This window comes from Exophiala oligosperma (genome assembly GCF_000835515.1).
Source record: "Exophiala oligosperma strain CBS 72588 unplaced genomic scaffold supercont1.8, whole genome shotgun sequence".
Taxonomy (NCBI): domain Eukaryota; kingdom Fungi; phylum Ascomycota; class Eurotiomycetes; order Chaetothyriales; family Herpotrichiellaceae; genus Exophiala; species Exophiala oligosperma.
This window is the reverse complement of record NW_015622825.1, coordinates 1879269-1900599: the sequence shown is the minus strand read 5'-3', so window position 1 is coordinate 1900599 and position 21331 is coordinate 1879269. Positions and strand designations below refer to the sequence as shown.

The following is a 21331-nucleotide window of genomic DNA, read 5'->3' as shown; positions in this document are numbered from 1 at the left end:
CTTGGCTTCGTCCATGATGTCGTCAAGAGTGAATGATCTTGGATTCGCCACTAGACCATCCAAGTTGAAATAGAATTTCTGTTTATCGATCAAGGGGATTCCTCCATGGTTTCGAACGAAATGAAGAGAATTGGGTGTAACCGCTTTGTCAGTCACAAGTCGCTTGGGGGGTTCTCCATTGTAGGGAAACTGAAGCAAATGCAACATTTCTGGATGCTTCTCGCGCAGCACCGTTGCCCATGAGTCCTCGGGTACGTCCGTGAGTTCACCACCGACGGCATGGTGCCACATTTTCCAATGGGTACCAGGTAGAACAGGGTTGGAATCCGGAATTGGTCCCATCTGGAACTCTGGATTTGGAGGAAAGTTCTGGGCAGCGAGGATCCTGCGAGCCTTGTCTTTCTTCTCTGGGTAGTCCTCCCATTCCACGTAGCTAGAGGTACAACAGTCAGTTGGACAAGGCTGTGAACAAAATTTACCAAGATGGATCGTACCCTTTCCATCCTTCCAGTTCGCGCTTGAAGAGCTTCTCAGGATCTCCTACTGCTTTGATAGCTGCTTCATCTTTCACCACATCAGGCCATTTTTGAGGTGCGATGATACGAGTTTCAGAGCCTGTTTGGTCGAGGATGGGCAGTTTACCTCCAGAGAGACCTTGCTCAATTTTCCACTCGTCAGGGCGATTGTGAATAGGTAAAGCCTCTCCAGGGAGAGGTCGCATGAATGTGCTCTTGGGATGAGCCATTGTTACACAGAGAGAGATGGTGTGCTCAAAGATATTCACGGGAGAGGGAACTAAAGTGGCACACCTCAGGATATACGGCTTCGAGGCAGAAGTAGCAATTCAAAGCTGACGTCAACTCTTGTGCGAGGTCATTGACTCTTTGCTCAAGCTCGAACGCTTAATCGCACGAAATGGTGTCCGGGACACAAACTCTGAACTGACTCGATATCAGCTAAAATCTGAGCTAACGACGCGAGGTGGTTCTAGCCCACTGATTGGAAAAGTGCCAACCGAAGGTACTCAGGAAATACGAAGTCATGCACCTATTGAGTGTAGACGGGTCAGCATGAGAGGTTGCATTGGTCGGCAGAAGCCACATACATCCCGCTAAAGCATATACATGAGAGCTTTTGATGTCGATATTGTCCAGGATGATATTTACGCTGTGTCCACTTGTGAGCAGAGACTTGACGAACCTGTACTAGATTGTGCACCGACCTCGTGTTGTTGCTCTAGGATATCATCCGGTCACAGCGAATGAGACAGCTTGTGAAGAAAAGCAGGTATCTCTCTGAGCCACCACAATCGGCAATTCAAATCAGAAAAAAAAAAGGATATAGGACACGATCACAGTCTTCTACCTTGCACGTTGGTTCGCTTCATAGGATCGATCCTTAATTTCTCACTTTCCAGTCTATTCTATCTCACCTCTGCAAACCATGCGTCTCTCATATTTGCTAATATCTCTTGCAACGGCGCAGCTGGCCGCTTCCCAAGAGACAGTTCTAGGGGTCTACATCTTCTCTCGCCATGGGGATCGCACAGCAAAGTCGACTCCTCCGGCCAACTTGACAGATCTCGGCTACCAGGAAGTTTTCACATCGGGAACCTATTTTCGCAATCGCTATGTCGCCGAAAGTGCAAGCAGAAGGATCTATGGTGTAAACAGCGACCTGGTCAAGCAATCACAGATAACGGCTTCCGCTCCATCAGACACTGTTTTGCAAAATTCTGCTCAAGGCTTCCTCCAAGGTCTCTATCCTCCAGTGGGCGAGCAACTAGGGTCTAATACCCTTCGAAACGGGACGCTCATACAGTCCCCGCTCAATGGCTATCAACTGATCCCTCTTCAAGCTGTTCAGACTGGATCCAACAGTGAGAACTCTGCTTGGTTGCAAGGAAGCACGAACTGCGCCAATGCTATGATCAGCTCCAACAATTACTTCGCCTCAGCTGAATTCCTGGAAACATCCAACCGAACGGAGTCATTATACCACAGAATATATTCTGATGTTGCCAAAACTTTCACCGAAGAGCAGACCAGTTTCAAGAACGCCTATGTGGTCTGGGATCTTCTGAATGTAGCATCCATTCATAACGCGTCTGTACCACTGCCAGACGATGCCGACTTCTTTCAGCTCAAGACCTTGGCTGATCAACATGAGTTTGGCCTGGCCTTCAACGCATCCGAGCCCATTCGTGCAGTCACTGGTTCCATCCTGGCTGCCGAAGTAGTAACTGCGTTGAATTCGACCATTGAGGGACATGGAAAGTCCAAAGTCAACATCCAATTTGGAGCGTACGGTGGAATGCAGTCATTCTTCGGCCTCAGCAATTTGACTTCAGTCAACCCGGATTTCTTTGGCGTTCCCGATTATGCCAGCACCTTGACCTGGGAGCTCGTAACGAATTCCACCGTCACCTCAAGCAGCTGGCCATCAGCCGATGACATATATGTGCGATTCCTGTTCCACAATGGCACTACATCCAACATTTCGGAACCGGTAGAGTATCCTCTCTTTGGGAGCAAGCGATCCCCCCTTCCATGGAATGATTTTGTTGATGGCATGAATAAATTTTCCATCTCTGGCCAGGCAGCATGGTGTGAAGCTTGTGGAAATAGCACTGGGGTTTGTTCCGCGGACGCCTTGGGCACTGACGGTGCCGGCTCTACAGTCAGTGGAAGCTCGACATCTAGCCATGGCAATGGCAACGGCATTTCAAAGGCAGTGTGCGGAGTGATTGGCGCAATGGTCACACTTGGAGTCATCTTGGGGGCTGAGCTGCTCATTATGCTGGTTGGTGGACTTCGGCTGGTCAGCAAGAAGAGGCTGCAGCACCCGGCGACAAATGGAATGGCAGAGGGGACTTTTGGCAAGACGGGAGCGTGAGACTGCTTGACATGATGGTGAGGTGCATATATTGGATGTGAGAAGAGGGAGCGAGTGAGAAAGCGTGGCAGGATCCATGTTGGTCGTCAGGGCCCACAAAATGACCGTCGACTCATTGCACTAGTGACTGCAAGCTATAAAGTATCTGGAAGGTATCCCTGCATGTATCTGGAGGTTAATCCTACATGTAACCAAGAAAGCAATCAACACCGAGTTGGTGGTTACCCACAAGAATTGACACAAAAATTCACTAATGGAGGGCGACACGGCCTTTTCAGCCCAGCTAGCAGAAAGACAACTCAAATGATCTACAGGATTGATACGTGGATGCCCCATCAGCCGGGTATTCCGGGCCACATTTTGCCTTTGCTTACTGCGCTTTGCATGCCATGTGGGTTTTTCTTAAACTCAAACTTGACCCATCGATCTCGCGCGAGCCGTTCGTACGAGACAATTTGCACACCCCCTCATTGAAGAGATCGGCATTTGATGCTCATCTAACAATCTAAATTGCAATAGTACGAGTAACTCGTACCAGTAGCAAAGACCAGCTTCCATCCTTTCATTATGGTAAGCTAAATGGATGGGCAGGCTTCCATACTTCTAGTCTGCTACCCTCCAATAAGGATCATCGGTCTATTTTCCAACTTCTCAAGTTCGCCCAGATCAGCGTGTTTTTCTGCCTTTCGCTTCACCGCCATGCCTATGAGACGTAGGAGTCGTGGTCTTGGGTCTGGCAACACTGGAGAAGTATTGCTAGAATGTTCCAGTCCCTCCTGGCCACTGACACTCCAGGGTTCCAGGGTCTGCAGGGACGACTGGTCCAGTGGTTGACCATTGTTGTAATCTCGTAGAATGTCCCTCAACGATACCTCCTCCTTCCCAAACAAACAAACTTTTAGATTTCCATCACTTGTGATCCGTAGTCGGTTGCAACTTGAGCAAAAATTCTCCGTCATACTAGTGACGAAACCAATGCGCCCGACAAAACCAGGGATCTTGTAGGTTTTGCTAGTGTCGTTGGGTTGGTCTCGGATTCTGTGGGTGTCTGGATATTTTTGTTTGATGAGGTCGAGGGTTTCTTGATACGTGATCATCTTACCCTTGGACCATCGGTTACCGTCAAAGGGCATATACTCAATGAATCGAACCTCAATGTCTTCGTTCCGGCCGAGTTCAGAGAACGTCACTACTTCGCGATCATTCAATCCTTTCATGACCACACAGTTGATTTTGAATTTGATTGGCCATCCTCCTTTCTTGAGGTCGAGGATCTTATTGACCGACTTCATGGCAGCTTCAAAGCCATTCCGTCTGGTCATCAGAGTGTATTGAAATGGATCGAGAGTATCGAGACTTAGATTGATGTTGGTGAGGCCAGCTGCCACCAGAGAGTCCAATTTTCGCGCCAGAGAGATTCCGTTCGTGGTGATACACAACTCCTTCAATCCTATCGCTCTTAAAGCACCAAGTTCTTGAATGAGCTCGACAATATCTTTCCTGACCGTAGGTTCACCTCCTGTAAGTCGGATTTTTGTCACACCCTGTTCAACAAACAGTTTGGCCAGATACAAGATTTCTGTGCTTGTCAAATTGTGTGAGGGTGGAGAAAGTTGAACTCCTTCCTCAGGCATACAGTATAGACATCGCAGGTTGCACCTCTCGGTTATCGAGATTCTGAGATAATTGTGTTGGCGAGAATATGAATCCGTGAGGAACTCGGAGAATGGCTTGAGGTGGTCTCGCAGCCTATCCTTCCGAGAGCGAATATCTGGGGCGCGTGCCGAAATGCTCGTTAACTCTGTGTCATGATGACCAGTATGAGTACCTAGCAAAGGTTGATGATCTTCTGAAGAGGGTTGTGTGTTTGCTCCTGTAGCAATGCTCGCCAACTGTTGATGGATATAACTCGGACCTCCATGCCGGAATATAGGGGATATTCTTCTAGGTCTTCTTGCCCACAAGCGCAACATTATGCGATGATCTCGTCATAAACGATCCCCAGACCGTCTATTCCAAGTACTTCCCTTTTTCAGGGTCAAAGCAAGGAAAGCAGTACTCGGAAAAGATTTGATTCAACGTCCATGCCTAGCCACACTTCCCATTGTCTCGTGGGCGAAAAGGTGACGATGTGGTGAAGGAGATATGATGGTTGTTGGTCTGAAGAATATTTTATTTCGGGAAGATAGTCTAGTCGACTCATCGCCTCGCGGTTGTAGCGTTATTCCATTGGCCCACCTGAATAAACACCCTCATTGCACTAGCTCGGTTCATCATCTCTCCTTCTAGCCAACCATTAGAAAAGTAGGCACTTGCTCTCAGGCAACTGGGGAGCTGGTAGGGCACAGCTTACAAGCTCAAGGCGATTGGTGCGATCTCAGGGCTAGGGCACATATAGCGGCCAGTCTTTCTTTTACTTTTAGTTAGTGAATGGGTTCCCTACGTGCCGCTATAACCACAGTGAAATATTTCATGTCATTTCAGATCCGTTTTCATAATTCAAAGGTTCAAATTGTCTCTTCTGCTGTGTTGACTCCACTATCGCCACAGCCTTTGTGGAGAATAGTAATGGTAGTTGACGGTGAATCGGTCAACTGTTGACCTCTCCGTTCTTCCTTTGCTCTTAACTGCACACAGCACAGTGATTACCTCCCGTTGGATTTGCCTGGAAGTTTTCGCTTTGGAGGTCGTTGAATCAGGTTATTGATCAGTATGAAGCGACAACGCCCTGTAACTTCGTGCCTCACATGCAGACAACGAAGAGTGAGGTGTGATAGGGTAAGATCTAGCGAGCTGATAAGGAGCGTGTTGAATAATACTGACATGGCGGCAGACACATCCAGTGTGCATGCGGTGTAATAGCAGCCGATTGACCTGCACCTACGACACAAGCACAAATATAGACCTACCAGAAGGGCCATCTGCTACAGGAACCCAGTCTGCATCGTTCACGTCCTCGGCACTCCCTCGAGTTGACGAGCCGAGAGTCCCCCAGTCTCTACATGAGCGTAGGACTCCTCTTTCTCGCCAGTGTAGTCTGACATGCTAAGTCGCACCCAGCACATGAACGGACCAACACAAGCCAAAATAGAAACGAGAAAGGTCGCCTGGCAGCCTTTGCTGGTGGGCGATCGGTCTATACCCCTGCGACATACTGGGCGAACCCACTTCTGTCAAAGGTACGTCCTTTCCCCCAATGTTGTAGAGCACTGCCCGCCAACTTCTCAACTCAAGGATAGCAACCGCTTGGACAATAACGATGATCTCCCGGATGACTCGAGCCACTTTGTCCGTTGGCCACTGACATCTGAAGATCATCAGGGATGGGCTGGTTCGAAATTTCGACCACCTCGACCTTCAGCGCTGTGGACTGGAGCAGCATCTAATAAGTGCAAGTTCTGCGGAAGAAACTACAATGTCTCGTGTGTCATGGCACTCTTGCCAACCAGGGATGTCTGCGAAAAACTGTGCAGACTTTTCTTCTCCACGGTTTTTCCCTTGATACCACTTTTACACCTCCACAGTTTCGCGGAAGATTTCGCCGAGTTCTGGGAGGGAGTCAGGCAAGGAAATATGCACAACAGTGAGCCCAGCCTCCTGTTGCTCAAGAAGCCAGGTTTTCTTTCTCTTTTGACGTCGATTCTGTTCTCGACGTTGTCATCTGCATCTAAACCGCGAGTGAGGGCACTACTAGGCGAAACAAATGTTCCTGAGACGGGCCAAATGTACTTTGCCGCTATGGTGTCGGCAAGCCTGACCGGATTCCCTCGACGTCCTAGCATTTACTCACTGGCTGCATATCTGTTCGCACAGAGCCAATTCGTCAGGGAAGAAGAGTTCTCGGACGTGCCCGATTTCATATCCACTTCCTTTCGACTGGCACTTGGTATGGGTCTTCATCGGCACATCCCTGATGCAGGATTCACGCATGCAGAGATGGAGACGAGGCGACGCCTTTGGTGGTATATCTTGCATCTTGATGTCATGTCGTCGAGCTCCTCGGGACTCTCGCCCCTTTTCATCAACAAGAAGATGGCAAATACGGATGAAATCGCCCGGTATGATTGGGTTGAAGGTGCAGCAGGCTTCAACATTGAAGGTATCTGGCCATCTCCATACTTGTTCCATTTCGGATGTCATCTGACCATCTCGTGCAGCTGATATACGCTACGTGGTGGCCCTTCAACGATACAAAGTCACCAAGGAGATTCGGGAGGTCTTGAAATATCATTTCGAGGATTATTTCCAATCACTTGATCAGGTCAACGAGGTGGCCAAACGACTCAGGGATGTTGCAAACAGTGTACGATCTACCGTCGAGACACTCTTGAGGTCAAATTCTGGCTCCTCGACACCAACAGCCACCCGCAACAGAGCTCTTGAAGACGATAGCCAAGGTGGACGGCCATTCGACCGCGTCTGGGGTCTACGACCGGACCCCAATGACAAAGAAGTGGTAGATTTCACGATTTGGGCCGTCTTTCTGCTGCATCTGATGGTCCACAAAGCCTATTGTGTGCTCTATCGCCCCCTCTTCCGTGACCCGGCGATGTCTGCTCACGATGTGATCAGAATGAAGTAAGAAAAGATCCCGGATGAGATGACTCGTTGATGAGCTGACATCTATGGTTAAACACAGCGCCGTCAAACATGCCCAAGCGTTCCTCCAGCTCTTCATACGAGTCTGCAATGATCGCACATCGGAACCGTTTCATTGGATGTATCCCGGAACATACCAGCCTCTTCAAGCTGTAGCAACTCTTCTAGCGGACCTCTTACAACATCCCCACAGCGACCACGCGGCATTGTCTCGTGGGTTGATCGATGCGATTTTCGAACTTTATCAAGTGGATGAGGGCATTGTCAGCAGAGATGAACCGCCTCAACGTCAACTCTCGCCGGCTGGAAAGGATGCTTGGACGATGCTCCTCAGGACACGAAGGAAGGCTCTGGAACACATTGGAGCAGATCACCACGTCTTGTACCCATCTCCGGCGATCTCTTCAAGCTCCTGCATCTGTGGCGACCAGATTGTGAACGACGACTCGACTGCGCCAAGTTCGCATCCACATTCGAGCGGTGACCTTTCGCCGGCGGTGCAAGAAGAAATGCCACGAGAGTTCTTTCAAGTGGATGAAGAGCAGTCACATTTGTCACCTGGCATACTTTCGCAGATGAATTTCGATTGGCGCGCTTGGGACAATGCACTGGATCCGTCGATTGGAATGATGCCATAAACTTCACGAGGGCATCATGCTAGAGAGGCGTTACCTGTGGGTTGGAGACGAAAGATTTGACCTAAATACCTCAATTACGATCTCACTAGCCAGCCTAGACCAATGCTAGATCTACTTAGTTTGAGCTCAAGTTAACATGGCAGAGTTACGCGTCTCGGTGTCCGAGGAACGTCAACAGTGTAGCGAAAGATGATTACATCAGCAGATGTTTTTATGAGGTATTCGAAATGGGCTTAGCGTGGTGATCGCATCGTTTGATATCGAATGCGACAGTTCGCAGTTCAACATGTGTGAGCCTGGTCAAATCATCCTTTCATCATGTACAGTCCTGTACCTACGGAGTACCTTTTGAGGCTTTATGGAGTATCCGAAGCTACATATCTGCCCAGGGACCTGGGAGGAATTGGCTTGATGTCCTCTTCAGTTCAACCTGGCTATGGGTGAGTTGAGGAGCTGCAAGCGCTCTAAGAGCACCGCGGCTCCTCTTATCCCATGGAGTAAGTAGGTGTTGAACAGCCAGTGACGACAGTCCAACAACAAGCTATAGCAAAGCAGAACTGGACAAAGGCTGCAGAACTTCGTGCCGAAAGTGTACCTCAAGTTGAGGCGACAGATTCGGTCCTAGTCTTCTATTAGAACTTATGAGGCTCAGCTACAGATACCCCCTTGGTTCTATTCCTTGCTATCTACTAAACCCGCCCGCATTCCAGCGCCCTAGGAACTCCCATACAACACTCGGCCATCACTCGAAGCGAAAGCGAAACCTGTGAGCTCCAGGTGTCTCTGCTCCGGCCAACCCATGGCTAGCTGCGACGAAGTGATCTTGAAAGTGGGCTCAAGGAGAAGGAGAAGAACAAACGCAAGAGACGGAGTATAGCATACAATACAGCCGTCGCCGATCCGCCCTTTGGTGCGAAAGAAAAAGGCGTTGGCCTCGCCAAAACAAACCAGGGCAGGACTTCATAACCAGCCAGAAGAGATCGTAGCCTTATCGGCTATTCCGCCTGTCCAATATCTGATGCTAAATGGTTTCAGTGACTCTCTGCCCAAGAAGGAGGACCTCTTCGCCGTACCGTCGAAGGCAAGCAAGACTCCAGTCTGGCAGTGTGGGCAACCTGGGTGTAAATCCAGCGATCGGAGGGAAAGGCCAACAAGAGCATCCTATATCGAGATCTACGCTGTCCCAAGTTGTTTGACACCAAAGGATGTTTCTTGTGCAGTATGGACCATGGCACTCTCTCCTCCAATAGCGATTTCAAAGACACCGCCATCGACGAGGCATGTTGTGACAAGGAAACAAGCACTTTCAAACCGCATTCAAAAGCACGATAGCGCAGTCATGAGGGCCACTGAAGTCTATCCGGAGCATGGCACTGACCCCTGACTCTTGCTCTTGTTGTATGGTACTTTTGCCCAAGGTCACTTCGCACTATGCCACCCTATCGGATACTGTCCGTCCGTTCACACTGCTGATGATGGGCACCTGTACCTGTTGCCTTGTCAAGTACCAGCGTGCGTAGGTATGCTCCCGAGAGATATGCAGAGCATCCTAACAGCGAGAGAGCCGAATCATACATCTGATTTAGATTACTGGCCAGTCTCCAATCTCGGTCTTGTGAAAGCTGTAGCTTGATCGAGTTACTCCGCAAGCACATATCCTTCGTCCGAAAGCATGATCGGCATCACTCGCGCTGTCCTCCCACTAGCTACATCCAGATACCGACGTGTCAAAGTCGCCAAATACTGTTAAAGTCCATCTTGCCCACGGACTCAAACAGCATGCACAACGTCGCAACTTGTTGCCCTTTTCGGTCTAGTTCAGTCACAGCCTTGTGCCATCTCTACGTCAGCCTTGGCACGCCCCAATATTGCCGTCACAAGTATCCATTATCCTGGAGCGCCTCACGGCTGTATCCTTTTTAGGGTTACAAATTGCGATCCCACGAGGCTTTGAATCGTCTGCAGTTGCTTATTGATGGCTCTGAGAGTCACACCAACTCAGGCCACCGTATGACTGCAGCAATCTGTCTCCGGGAATTCCGAACAATATATAGAATCATGATTCCAGACACAGGCACTTCGCAGTGCCGTACCAACGTGCTCACCTCTTCAGAGTCCTCCCTCCCACGATACATCACTTCGAGTCCGTACCAACGAAACCAATGTGACCATGTCGCTTTCTTCGCAGGCCGAGAATTATTTTAGAGAACCTATCGCTCCAAATATCTTATATGCTCATATCGGGCTTATGATATTGGCTTGGGGAGGAGCTCTTCCCGTTTGCAAGTGCCTCGTTTCTCTCGGCCCAGGGACTGAACGCTAATCGTTAACCTCCAGTGGCTTCGTTGGAGATCGCCAGTTCGAACCTTGTATATCCGGCCCGAATCGTACTTTTCGGACTACATGGGCTGGGGACTGTCTTCGGTCTAGCATACAAGTCCAAAACACCCGACTTATATCCCAACAGCTCACATCATGGAGTTGTTTGGACGTTGTCGGCAATTCTTGTGCTGGAGTCTGTCCTCAGCATCGTGAAAAGGGTTGGGCGGAAACCCTTCATGAAAGCCACCTTTGATACGAATCGCGACCTGCAGCCGCTTATGTCGTCTTCCAGCCCTTTCCGAGAATCTAACGAGTCCCTCGATGACAACCAGAGACGCTCCGCAGAGCAAACATATATGCCGGCCTGGAGACAAACTCAAACAAATCGAAGAAATGCCATTGGACCCGACTCTCACGCTCGTTGGAATTTTCCTTCCTTTCCCTGGCGAGCTACAAGCGATGGACGACCGAAACGACCCTTTTCCTGGAAAAATGGCTGGTCCAGAATGATTTCAGCTGGTCGCTTTGTCCCTATTGCGGCGTTCACGTCTAGCCTTTTGCTCATGGCAATGATCGTACTCGCATTTGTTTCCATCTGCACTGGAATAGTCACTATGGCTGGAATATTTGTGAGTAGCTCCCGTCTACTGCACCTGAATACACCGCTGACAAAAGTCTAGCATGAAAAACAGATCTTCAATGGTTTAGCGCATTTCATCAAAGGCGGCGTTTTCTTCTTCTTTGGTATCATAACCACGCTCCGTTGCATCGGCTGCTTTGCTGGACGTGGATGGGCTTGGAATCTCAAGGCCACGACAAATTCTCCATCTCGCGAAAGGAGTCGCTCCATCTCCATGGAAGGGCTTGAATGTTTGCTCATTTTTATCTACGGAATCACCAATGTGTTTCTAGAACATCTCTCTGGTTGGGGAGAAGCATGGACAGCACAGGATCTCGAACATGTCGCCATATCACTGTTGTTCATTGGCGGTGGTCTGGTGCGTCTACCAGACTTTCGGTTGCTGCGGTAGATACTGACTGTAGTATAGTGCGGTTTGATGGCCGAGTCTCGGGCTTCTAGGGAATCTCGAAAAGCACAACCATCGGACAGCACCATCACCCTGGAGGAGAAGCAGACGTTAGTTCCTGGGTACTCGACAAACCCTGTACCTGCGATGATCATATTTCTGCTGGGCACAATTCTCGGTGGCCACCATCAAGACACGGTGACATCTACAATGATGCATAAATGGGTAATTTCTGACTTGCCTGTGCTCCTCAAGGTTATTGTAACTAAAAGTTTACAGTTTGGTAATTTCCTCACGGCAGCAGCGGCCATGAGAGGTGTTACATACCTGCTGCTATACATTGCACCGGCACGGTCTACTTCACCATCTCGGCCACCATCCGAGCTTATCACGGCATTCTGTCTGATGTCGGGAGGTTTCATGCTTATGGCCAGCGTAAGGGATCATTGGCAAGTCTCATGACGGCAACTTATACTGACGAAGACCACAGAACAGAGATACAGTCGAATCGATGATTGCAAACAATCTGAATGCAATGGTAGTGGCTACTGTCACCATGGGCGTAACGGCAGTTCTGATGGCGTGGTGTTTTGTACTTGTTTCTGTAAAAGAGTGGGCACAGAGCAGACAGAGAGCGATGGAAATAGGCAAGGACTGGAGCGATTGACAATACTTGGTAACAGGACAAGGAGCATTTAGAAGGAGTTTTGGAGCATGGACCTTGGGTAAAGTAGAATAAATAACCATAATTGAAGTACTTTCGTATCTTACATATTTATGAGGACGGTGGTTGGCGATCCAAGGTGATAAAGTCGACAGGTGTAGCGCAAGTTGTCAAAACCGAAGACACGCTCTAGTCTATCGAACATTAATTTCCCTGGAATTTAAAAAATCATAGCAGGAAGACCATGCAATAGGGGTGGTCTCTCCGGCCAAAGGCTAGAAGATCTGTATCGACTGTCTTGGAAGATTCCTCTCTAGCAACTAAGTCGCAACAAAACACGTCACCGCAGGCAGCAGGAATAATGAAATAATCTCTCCTCCTTCTGGCCCCTTTTGATTGAATGTCAACAGCCCAAATCTACTACGCCGAGGTCCACTTTGGTCACTGAGCCGCATCAGCATTGACGACTAGTTTCCTTGGCTGATTTGTGCATGAAAGCCCTAAAATCCGGTGAGGGCCGTGCATTTTTGATGATCCGTCAGCATCGCAAAGTCTTCCGAAAAAATTGATCAACGTTTATGGAAACAACAATCAGGTCCTGTCTTCATTGCGCTTTTCATCTGTGACGCTGATGGTAGGCGTGGCTGGAAAATCTAAAGGTTGCAATACCTGCCGAAAACGAAAGATCCATGTACGTATTGATATCTGGCTTGTGGTGGAGATGTATCCTGGTAGAAAGAGGGACTAACTCGGTGGTAGTGTGATGGATCCAAACCGTCCTGCGCTCGATGTATAAAGAGTAATCGGGTCTGCGGAGGTTATCAACGTGAACGACATTTCAAGAATTTGAGCGCATTGGATCGGGAGACCTTGTTGACTCGTACTCAACCCTTGACCTCGCTCACTGATTTGCGCACCGTCAACAGTCTCACGCCTCGCAGTACCCCCGATTCAGACGACACTGCATCTCTCAACAATCAGATAGTTCAGCGTACAAGTCTCGCGCCGCTCAGCCTTTCAGACTTGTTTGGTAAATTTCTCGAACACTACATTCCCAGGGAAGAACCCGAGTTTCGGAATGGAAACAAAGCGCAACTTTCCTGGCTCCAAGCCATCAATCCATCAAGCGCAAATAACGCATCTCTTGATCTCGCGATTCTGGCCCTGAGTCTGACTTGTTTGGGTCGCAAACACGGGGACGAAAGGCTCCGGCGGGAAGGGACGGCGAATTATGGCAAAGCCTTGCACCGACTACAAGACATTCTTTCACACCACAATCTACTTTTCGAAGAGCAGACTCTTGCCAGCTGTATGGCATTGTCCACTTTTGAGGCAAGTCTCCTCTCGTGGAGCATGAACGACTCCCGAGGCTGATGCTGACCGATTGACCAGCTCCTAGAAGTTTCCGGAGACAATTTCGGCGGATGGGCCAGCCATGTAGAAGGAATGGGAAGGTTGATCCAGCTTCGAGGGCCAGAGTCGCATGTCCATGGACTAAGTCATCGTCTATTCCTGGGGTTCAGATCTACTAGTGTGAGCGAGCGCATTGTCCTGCATGTACGTGGACAGTAGCTGACCCCGACTTTAGATCACCTACGCCTTGGCCACTCGAAAATCGACATATCTTGCACAACAGGGCTGGCTGACAGTGCCGTGGAAGATGCACCCAAAGTCTGACCTCGACCGACTGCAAGATGCGATGGCTCAAATTGCAAATCTAATCGAGAGAGCGGGGCAGCTCAACACCACGGTCGCACTCACCGCGTCCGAGACTGCCCCCACACAGAGGGAAGAGATCATGCAGGAGGGACGAGAATTACACTGTCAGCTCGAGAACTGGTATCAGGACCTCACCATTAGACAACCCGGACCGCTCTACTACGAGCGACCTTCGTCGGCCGATTTCCTCTCCCGATTTATATCCGCCTTTCCCAACTCTCTGCACTTTCAAAATTTCGAAATCGCACATCTTCACCTTTCCTACTGGACTACTCTCCTCCTGCTCTACAGTAGCATGCTCACAGTCACCTTGTCATCTCTGGGTGGTGACGCTAGCCAGACTTTTGGCTTGGTCATGGCGCCCATGACCGATAAATTCACCCAGGGACAAGTATTGGCCCAAGCGAAAAAGATCGCTCAATCAATGGAGTATCTACTCTCGGAAGAAATGCACATCCTCGGACCTCAAAAGGTGTTTTTCGCCCTGCGCTCCGCAATGCACGTATTCACGAGCGCCGGTGAAAGAGAAGAGGTTGAAAGGTGCGAGGAAGTTTTTGAAGAACTCGATCGCCGAGGGTATTCTTTTGGCAAGATTTTGTGTAGGTGTGAGTGGGATGACATCCCGGCGCTTTTGTCTGGCAAATCTATTCCGAGAAATGGTGTGGTACCTGCAGAATCTATACATGCATAATGGATGAAACGAGTTGGGAATTTCATCTTTTGTTGTATTACGGAGTATATACCTGGGTATCTACGGAGTTGAAATAGCGCCGCGCGATGTATCACCTATCTTTGGGCACGTAATTTGTACTCGTCGGGTCAGGGTTGTGAGATCGGGCTGGGGATCACCGCATGTGGGGGTCAAACAGTTGTCTCCCCCGGTTAAAACTCCAGACTCACAAATGGACCGAGGTTATCTACCCGTAGGGAACGGCGGTCTGGGGGTTTGCCATCGAATTAGCTGACCACATGGGAGCAATCGTTCTTTTGCATTTGAGGCTACCCACACTCGAATTCGTATGACCGTGATACTGTGTGCTACTTGATAATTGAGTCTTTCCATCAAAGGCGGGAGGGGAGTACTGCGTGATTCCATCAAACCAGAAATGAGTCCCAAAAGCCGCTCCGCGTCCGGGTCCGCCTCAGCCGCATCACCACCGGCAGAGCGTCTTTCACAAGTCGCCGGGCACGTCGCGGGAGCACAAGGGGAGGGGGAGGCACTTCCATCTTCGTCCAAACGAGGTCGTCGCTCAAGAGGGCCCCGACCCGCAGGCCCGCCAGCAGATTACTCGGATGTTCTTTCAAACTTGCAGAGGCTCAGTCAAATCGCACATACGCCCGACCTTTCCAATCGGGGATATGTCCGACAGAAACGAGATGGCAAGTTGTGGGTGAGAGAACGCCTGGACTTGCTCGTCGACAATGGCAGCTTCAGAGAATTAGGCAGCGCGAGTGGCCGGGTGGAATGGAAGCAGACTGGTCCACGAGACGAAGAGCCGGTGTCATTCCAGCCGACAAATAACCTCCAAGGTGAGAGCGTCCAGAAATCTGCGATAGCTGTGGTTCCTTATACCGTTTACTAGGATTTGGCCTATTGGGAGGCAGAAAAGTCATCATCACGGCCGATGACTACACGATTCGAGCTGGACATGCCGATGGAGCCATTTCTGACAAGACTGTGAGTCTCTCGCTCGGCAGAGATGGTAGTGATTTGTTCGTATTGACACCGCCTCCCTTCTCCAGGTGTATTCGGAAAAACTGGCAGTTTCTATGAACATGCCAATTATTAAATTGACTGATGGATCTTCTGGCGGCGGTTCCGTGAGCACGATCAAGACCCATGGATGGTCCTATGTTCCAGGTGTGCCCGGCTTCATACATGCCGTCAAGGGTCTCAATATGGGCATTCCCAACTTGGCGGCCGTGCTAGGTCCTGCGGTGCGTTTCCAGTTCCTTCGGTCGAGGAGTGTGATGCCGCGGGGGGCTTTTGTGCACGATTACCGGCGCTGACATTGTCCCCAGATTGGAATTGGTGCCGCACGAGCCGTCATCTCCCATTTCTCGGTCATGGCAGGCGATATTGGAAGCTTGTTCAACGCCGGACCACAAGTGGTTGAAGGAGCAACATTCGAAGAAGGTCTTACCTTGCGCGAATTGGGAGGTCCGGGCATCCACTGTCTAAACGGAACGATCGACAATCTAGCAGCAAACGAGGCCGAGTGTTTCGAGCAGATCAGGAAGGTTCTTTCGTACTTGCCAAATAGTGGTCATTCCAAGTTGCCTCCCGTCATCCCCACGGCAGATCCCATCACCAGAGTCAGTGAAGAGCTAAGGACGGCCATCCCTCGAAAGAAAGAACGCATGTATGATGCCCGCGCCATTATCAAGACAGTCTTTGACATTGATTCGTGGTTCGAGATTGGAGCTCTCTGGGGAAGGACTGCGATTGTTGGGCTGGCGAGGCTCGGCGGGCGCCCGGTCGGAGTCATATCACTCAATTGCGAAGTGAATGCTGGCGCCCTCGACGCTGGTGGTTCTCAAAAGATTACACGACATTTGAAGCTATGTGATGTGATGAATCTTCCCATCGTCCAGTTTGTGGATGTCCCAGGGTACGCCATTGGAACAGTGGCCGAGAAACAAGGTGCGTAAGACTAAAGGAGACCACACACTCTTCGTGACTGACTAAGACACCCCAGCTACCATGCGATGGGGCGTTGAACTCGGCAAGGCATACATCTCGACAACCATCCCAATCTTTAGTGTCTTGACCCGTCGGGTTTATGGTGTCGCTGGTGGCATCATGGTCGCATGTCGTGATCCTATGGGACGTGTGGCCTGGCCCAGTGGTGAATGGGGAAGTTTGCCACTCGATGGTGGTATCGAGGTCGGGCATCGTTGGGAGTTGAAACAAGCGGAAGAAGCAGGCAAGAAAAAAGAGCTCTACGATCAACTAGAGAACGAATATCGTCGACTCATGAATCCCATCCGCACCGCCAACGCCTTTGGTGTCGAAGAGATCATTGACCCTGCACAAACGAGGAGTGTCGTTGCTGAGTGGGCTATACAAATGTGAGTTCTGAGCATTCCATCGCTTCCGACATCCTTCTAATATGGCTGCCAGATATGACGATGTGCTGCCACAGCGGTTGCTGGATAGGGCCGCTGGTCGAATTCATCCTTCGTTCGCTTAGCGACTCGATGTTGTCATTCTTAGGTCAAAGAGCCATCTGAGTTATGCATTATACTAGAGGGCTCCACAACGTGACAGTTGGAATGATGTATGAATCTAGAAGCGCATCAATTGGATCTAGCATTCCTCTTCGTGATGACTATATAGCCATTCTATCAAACAGGAAATTATGGGCGCACATCAAGCACTAGACTTCATGACTTGACAACCGTTCTACAACTTCGCAACGAGCCCGTCTCTCGTTGAAGTTTTCTCCTTGAACGGCTCCAATTCACAGATCAACATGCCCTCACCAGCATTCTCACCCTCTTCAATCTCGCATGCCCACTTGACCACGCCGGCAGCCGGTGCTCGAACCTCCAACTCCATCTTCATTTGCCTAACCACCATGAGAACCTCGCCTTCTTGCACTTCGTCACCAGCCTCAACGAGATGTTCGACCACAGTACCGGGGAAAGGTAGAATGATGTGATTTGGATTTGACGGGTCGCCTCTCTTGTGATGAGATGATGCTAGATTGAGTCCTGTAGTTGAGATGGCCAGGCTGGCTTTGAATTTTTTCGTCGCTTCGGACGACTCTGACGCTAGCGACACGTCGCCGGTGATGAGATTGGGAAAGTCATTGTTCATGATGCGGTCTAGGACGAGGACGTGCTCTCGTTCAGGACCTATCTGTCCATCGTCGAGCAATTCGCTCAATCTCACTCGGAAAGCGTCGCCCTTCTTGAAGAGCATATTTGAGGGGTTGCCAATACCGGCTGCCGTGGTCGATCCAGGTTCACTCCCGGAAGCTGATGTGAAGGATGCCTGTCGTGCAGCTCGGGTTGAAAGTTTCATGTCCTGACCAAGTTTGATGATGTCGGCTAGGTTTCTCTCCAGCCACGTAGTCGAGCACGCAGACTGCTGGAAGTCGCTGGAGGCAAGAGTGCCCAAAAGAACTGGCAGGTTCGTCTTCACACCTTGAATTTCTAGGTCACATAGTGCTCTGAGACCTTTGGCTCTAGCTTCTTCGAGCGCGGAGGCGCTCACAATGACTTTAGCAAGCAACGAGTCGAAGGATGATCCGACGATAGTACTGCGACTACCACTGAGGTGGGTTTCCATCCTGACATTCCTGCCTCCTGGACTATGAAATTGAGATATGCGGCCCATGCTCAATGTGAATCCTTGCAATGGATCCTCAGCTGTCACACGTAGTTGTATAGCTGCCTTTTTCGGTGCTTTTTGTGGTGATGCCGACACTTCACGCGATGGTAATCCCAAGCTGTCGATGGTCGCGCCTTGAGCGATCAGCAGCTGGTCTCGAACCAGGTCGACATCTGTGATCTCTTCCGTCACAGTATGCTCAACCTGTAGTCGCGGATTGACTTCCAGAAAGTAAAACTCTGCTCTGGTCTCATGTACAAGGTATTCGAACGTGCCCAGTGATCTATATTGTATCTGCATCGCAATTAGCCAGTGAAGGGAGCTTCCATAGTGAACTATTCTTTCAACATACCGATTTTGCCAAGTTGATTGCGCTTTCGATGACTCTAGCTATCAGATCGCGATTTTGAATCGTAGACGGAGCAAGTTCGACCATTTTTTGAAACCTGAATCGAGCATCAATATAGGCACCGTTAGAAGTTATAATTCAGGAACACTGACCTTCTCTGTATGCTGCACTCGCGCTCCCACAAGTGTGCTACTTGACCTTGTCCGTCTCCGATAATTTGGACTTCAACGTGTCGGTACCCATCGATGGCAGCCTTTTCGATGAACACTTTGCCACCAGGAGACTCTCCTCGGGCTCGATCAAACCCATCCTTGAGATGCTCGGCACTAGACACCAATCTGATACCTCTACCTCCCCCGCCATCGACGGCCTTGATCATCAAAGGGTAACCGTTCGCACTTATGAAGCTGGACGCATCATTCAAGCTCGAAATGGGCTCCTTCAATGCTGGCAGAACCGGCACTGCGCACGACTCGGCCAGGGCACGAGCGGTAGTCTTATCACCGGTTCGTCGTAGGATTTCCGGCGTTGGTCCAACGAAACGGATCCCGACTGCCTCGAGAGATTCGGCAAAGTCGGCATTTTCTGAGAGAAAGCCGTATCCGGGATGCACTGAGTCAATCCGATAATCCAGACATAACTGTGTCAGTAGCTTGCTGTTCATAAAGTCCTCGGGCGATTTCAGGCGCACAGCCTCGTCCGCGTGGATAGCATGGTTCTCATCGTCTGCGGTGTATATAGCGACGGTGTGAATTCCAAGCTCCCGTGCGGTCGAAATGATTCGGATAGCAATCTCTCCTCTGTTTCAATCTCAGCATCAATCCTTCCTTCAAAAATTGGGGCGCCGAACTGACCTGTTGGCGATGAGGAGCCTCTTGATGCTGGCAGGTGGCCCCATGACGCGGAGCACACCACCGCAGGTGCGTTTGATGGCGCTGAGTGTGGTGAAGTGCACACGAAGGACTGATAGTGTGCAGAATGGCTCAACTGTCTCACTGGGTTATTGAGTAATGTACGGATGTCGCAGACTCATCGATCTAGTGGCAAGGCCGACAGCACGAACGTATGCCAACGTCCATGTCACCGTAACTGCACAGTTCATTGTTTCAGAGACGAACCGAGGCAACATACAGACACTGGCAGTTGGCAACAATTCCCCAACTACAATGTGGACCCTGGCTTTGCATAGCCCCGGCTACCTAACACCTTCTCCCCGCACATCACATCTGAGTCGATTCGGCTGTACGAGGAGATGGCATGTTCGGGGCGAGCCTTGCGCCCAAGCAACAAATTTGACTACTTTTGGCCCGATTCCAGTGTTTGTATAGCACTCGTGCCTCGACAGTCCCTACAATCAGCACCCCAAACGGAAGCTGTTGACCATGCCAGTCTCTACTGCTGCTGTTGCCGCCGTGGCCGCCGCCGCTACAGGCCTAGGCATGTACTTGGATGGCAAATACTCGATCGGCGAGGATATTGCTCAAATTCGAGGACAGAGAAGTATACAAAAATATACGCAGCACCTGTACGACATTCACGGGGAGGACGATTGGTCTTTCTACCACGTCCTACACTGCACTTACGGCCTGAATGATGACTTGGAGGCATTTGTATTCGAAGGACGAAGTTGGACATATGGCCGCCTCAGACTGGAGATTGGTCGGTGTGCACAAGCACTCACGGATCTCGGGGTGAAGAACAGGATGGTTGCAGGTCTGTTCATCAACAACTCGCCCGAGTTTATGATACTATGGTGGGCGTTGTACAAGCTCGGTGCGATCCCAGCCCCAATCAACACATCCATCACAGGCAACCACATCAAGCACTGCCTCAAAGTGAGCAATGCCGAAATGCTCTTCACCAGTTACGAGTTGTCGAATATAGTCGGGCAGACCTTCGATCTGAACGATGGAGCTATCGACTTTGATGGTGATGCCGCATGTCCTCAAGTCGGCCAGATCATCTTGTATGACCATCAAACGTATCCACCGACAGGCCAGTGGTCTTCTCGGAGGCGTACAACTCTCCTCGACCACTCAAGACTGCCTCCAGCGACGCCAGAAATGGGAGACTTTCCCAAATCATCGCGACCAAAAGTATTGCACACCGAGGCATCTCAATATCTGTTCACGTCAGGCACGACAGGCATGCCGAAAGCCTTGATCTGGCCTGCCGGCTACAGTCTGTCCGGTTCATGTTCGAACCGGTACCCTGGAATGCAGAAAAAGCGTCGAAGGTTCTACATCTGCCTGCCAATGTTCCATGGCACAGCCACGTAAGTTGCATTCCGAGTTATGAATCGTTGACACTGACATTGAACTTACAGATTTGCTGCATTACCAGCAACGTTTTCAACATCAGGCACGGTCATTCTGGCACGTAAATTCTCCCGTCGAGAATTCTGGTCAGACGTTCGTCAATCAAGATCGAATGCAATTCTGTACATTGGTGAAATGTTGCGATACCTTGTCCAATCTCCACCTGATCCTCGTTTTCCGAATGAGAAAGACCACGAGGTAGATCTCGCTTTTGGTCTTGGTCTGGCGCCTACTGTGTGGCGAGCTGTGCGCGAAAGATACGGTATCCCCTGGATCGTGGAGTACTACTCGGCAAGTGAAGCGACGACTTCAATCCTCGTCTCGAACAAGAATGATCGTGGCGTCGGCAAGGTTGCACATTGGGGTCCTCTGATGCGCAAATTCTTCCAGAATTCTTTCTATATTGTCCGAACAGACCTGGAAACTGGTGAGCTTCTGCGAGACCCAAAGACGGGATTTT

General features: G+C 50.1%; 3 protein-coding genes across 3 annotated transcripts; all 3 read left to right on the top strand.

Moving 5' to 3' along the window:
* Nucleotides 1-5411: 5411 nt before the first annotated feature.
* PV06_08599 (uncharacterized protein) lies at nucleotides 5412-8256 on the top strand. Its single transcript, XM_016409952.1, has 6 exons — nucleotides 5412-5673; nucleotides 5729-5903; nucleotides 5956-6074; nucleotides 6130-6994; nucleotides 7053-7473; nucleotides 7535-8256. Exons 1-6 carry the CDS (start codon nucleotides 5608-5610, stop codon nucleotides 8130-8132), a joined length of 2244 nt encoding a protein of 747 aa, XP_016260260.1. The 5' UTR covers nucleotides 5412-5607; the 3' UTR covers nucleotides 8133-8256.
* A 305-nt stretch (nucleotides 8257-8561) lies between these two features.
* Nucleotides 8562-9736, top strand: PV06_08598 (uncharacterized protein). The gene has a single exon (XM_016409951.1). The coding sequence runs from the start codon at nucleotides 9151-9153 to the stop codon at nucleotides 9514-9516; it is 366 nt and encodes a 121-aa protein (XP_016260259.1). The 5' UTR covers nucleotides 8562-9150; the 3' UTR covers nucleotides 9517-9736.
* A 454-nt stretch (nucleotides 9737-10190) lies between these two features.
* On the top strand, nucleotides 10191-14556 carry PV06_08597 (uncharacterized protein; the record flags this gene model as incomplete). Its single annotated transcript, XM_016409950.1, has 9 exons — nucleotides 10191-10275; nucleotides 10470-11083; nucleotides 11135-11452; nucleotides 11504-11707; nucleotides 11762-11917; nucleotides 11973-12044; nucleotides 12906-13478; nucleotides 13539-13679; nucleotides 13735-14556. 9 exons carry the CDS (start codon nucleotides 10191-10193, stop codon nucleotides 14554-14556), a joined length of 2985 nt encoding a protein of 994 aa, XP_016260258.1.
* Nucleotides 14557-21331: the final 6775 nt, after the last annotated feature.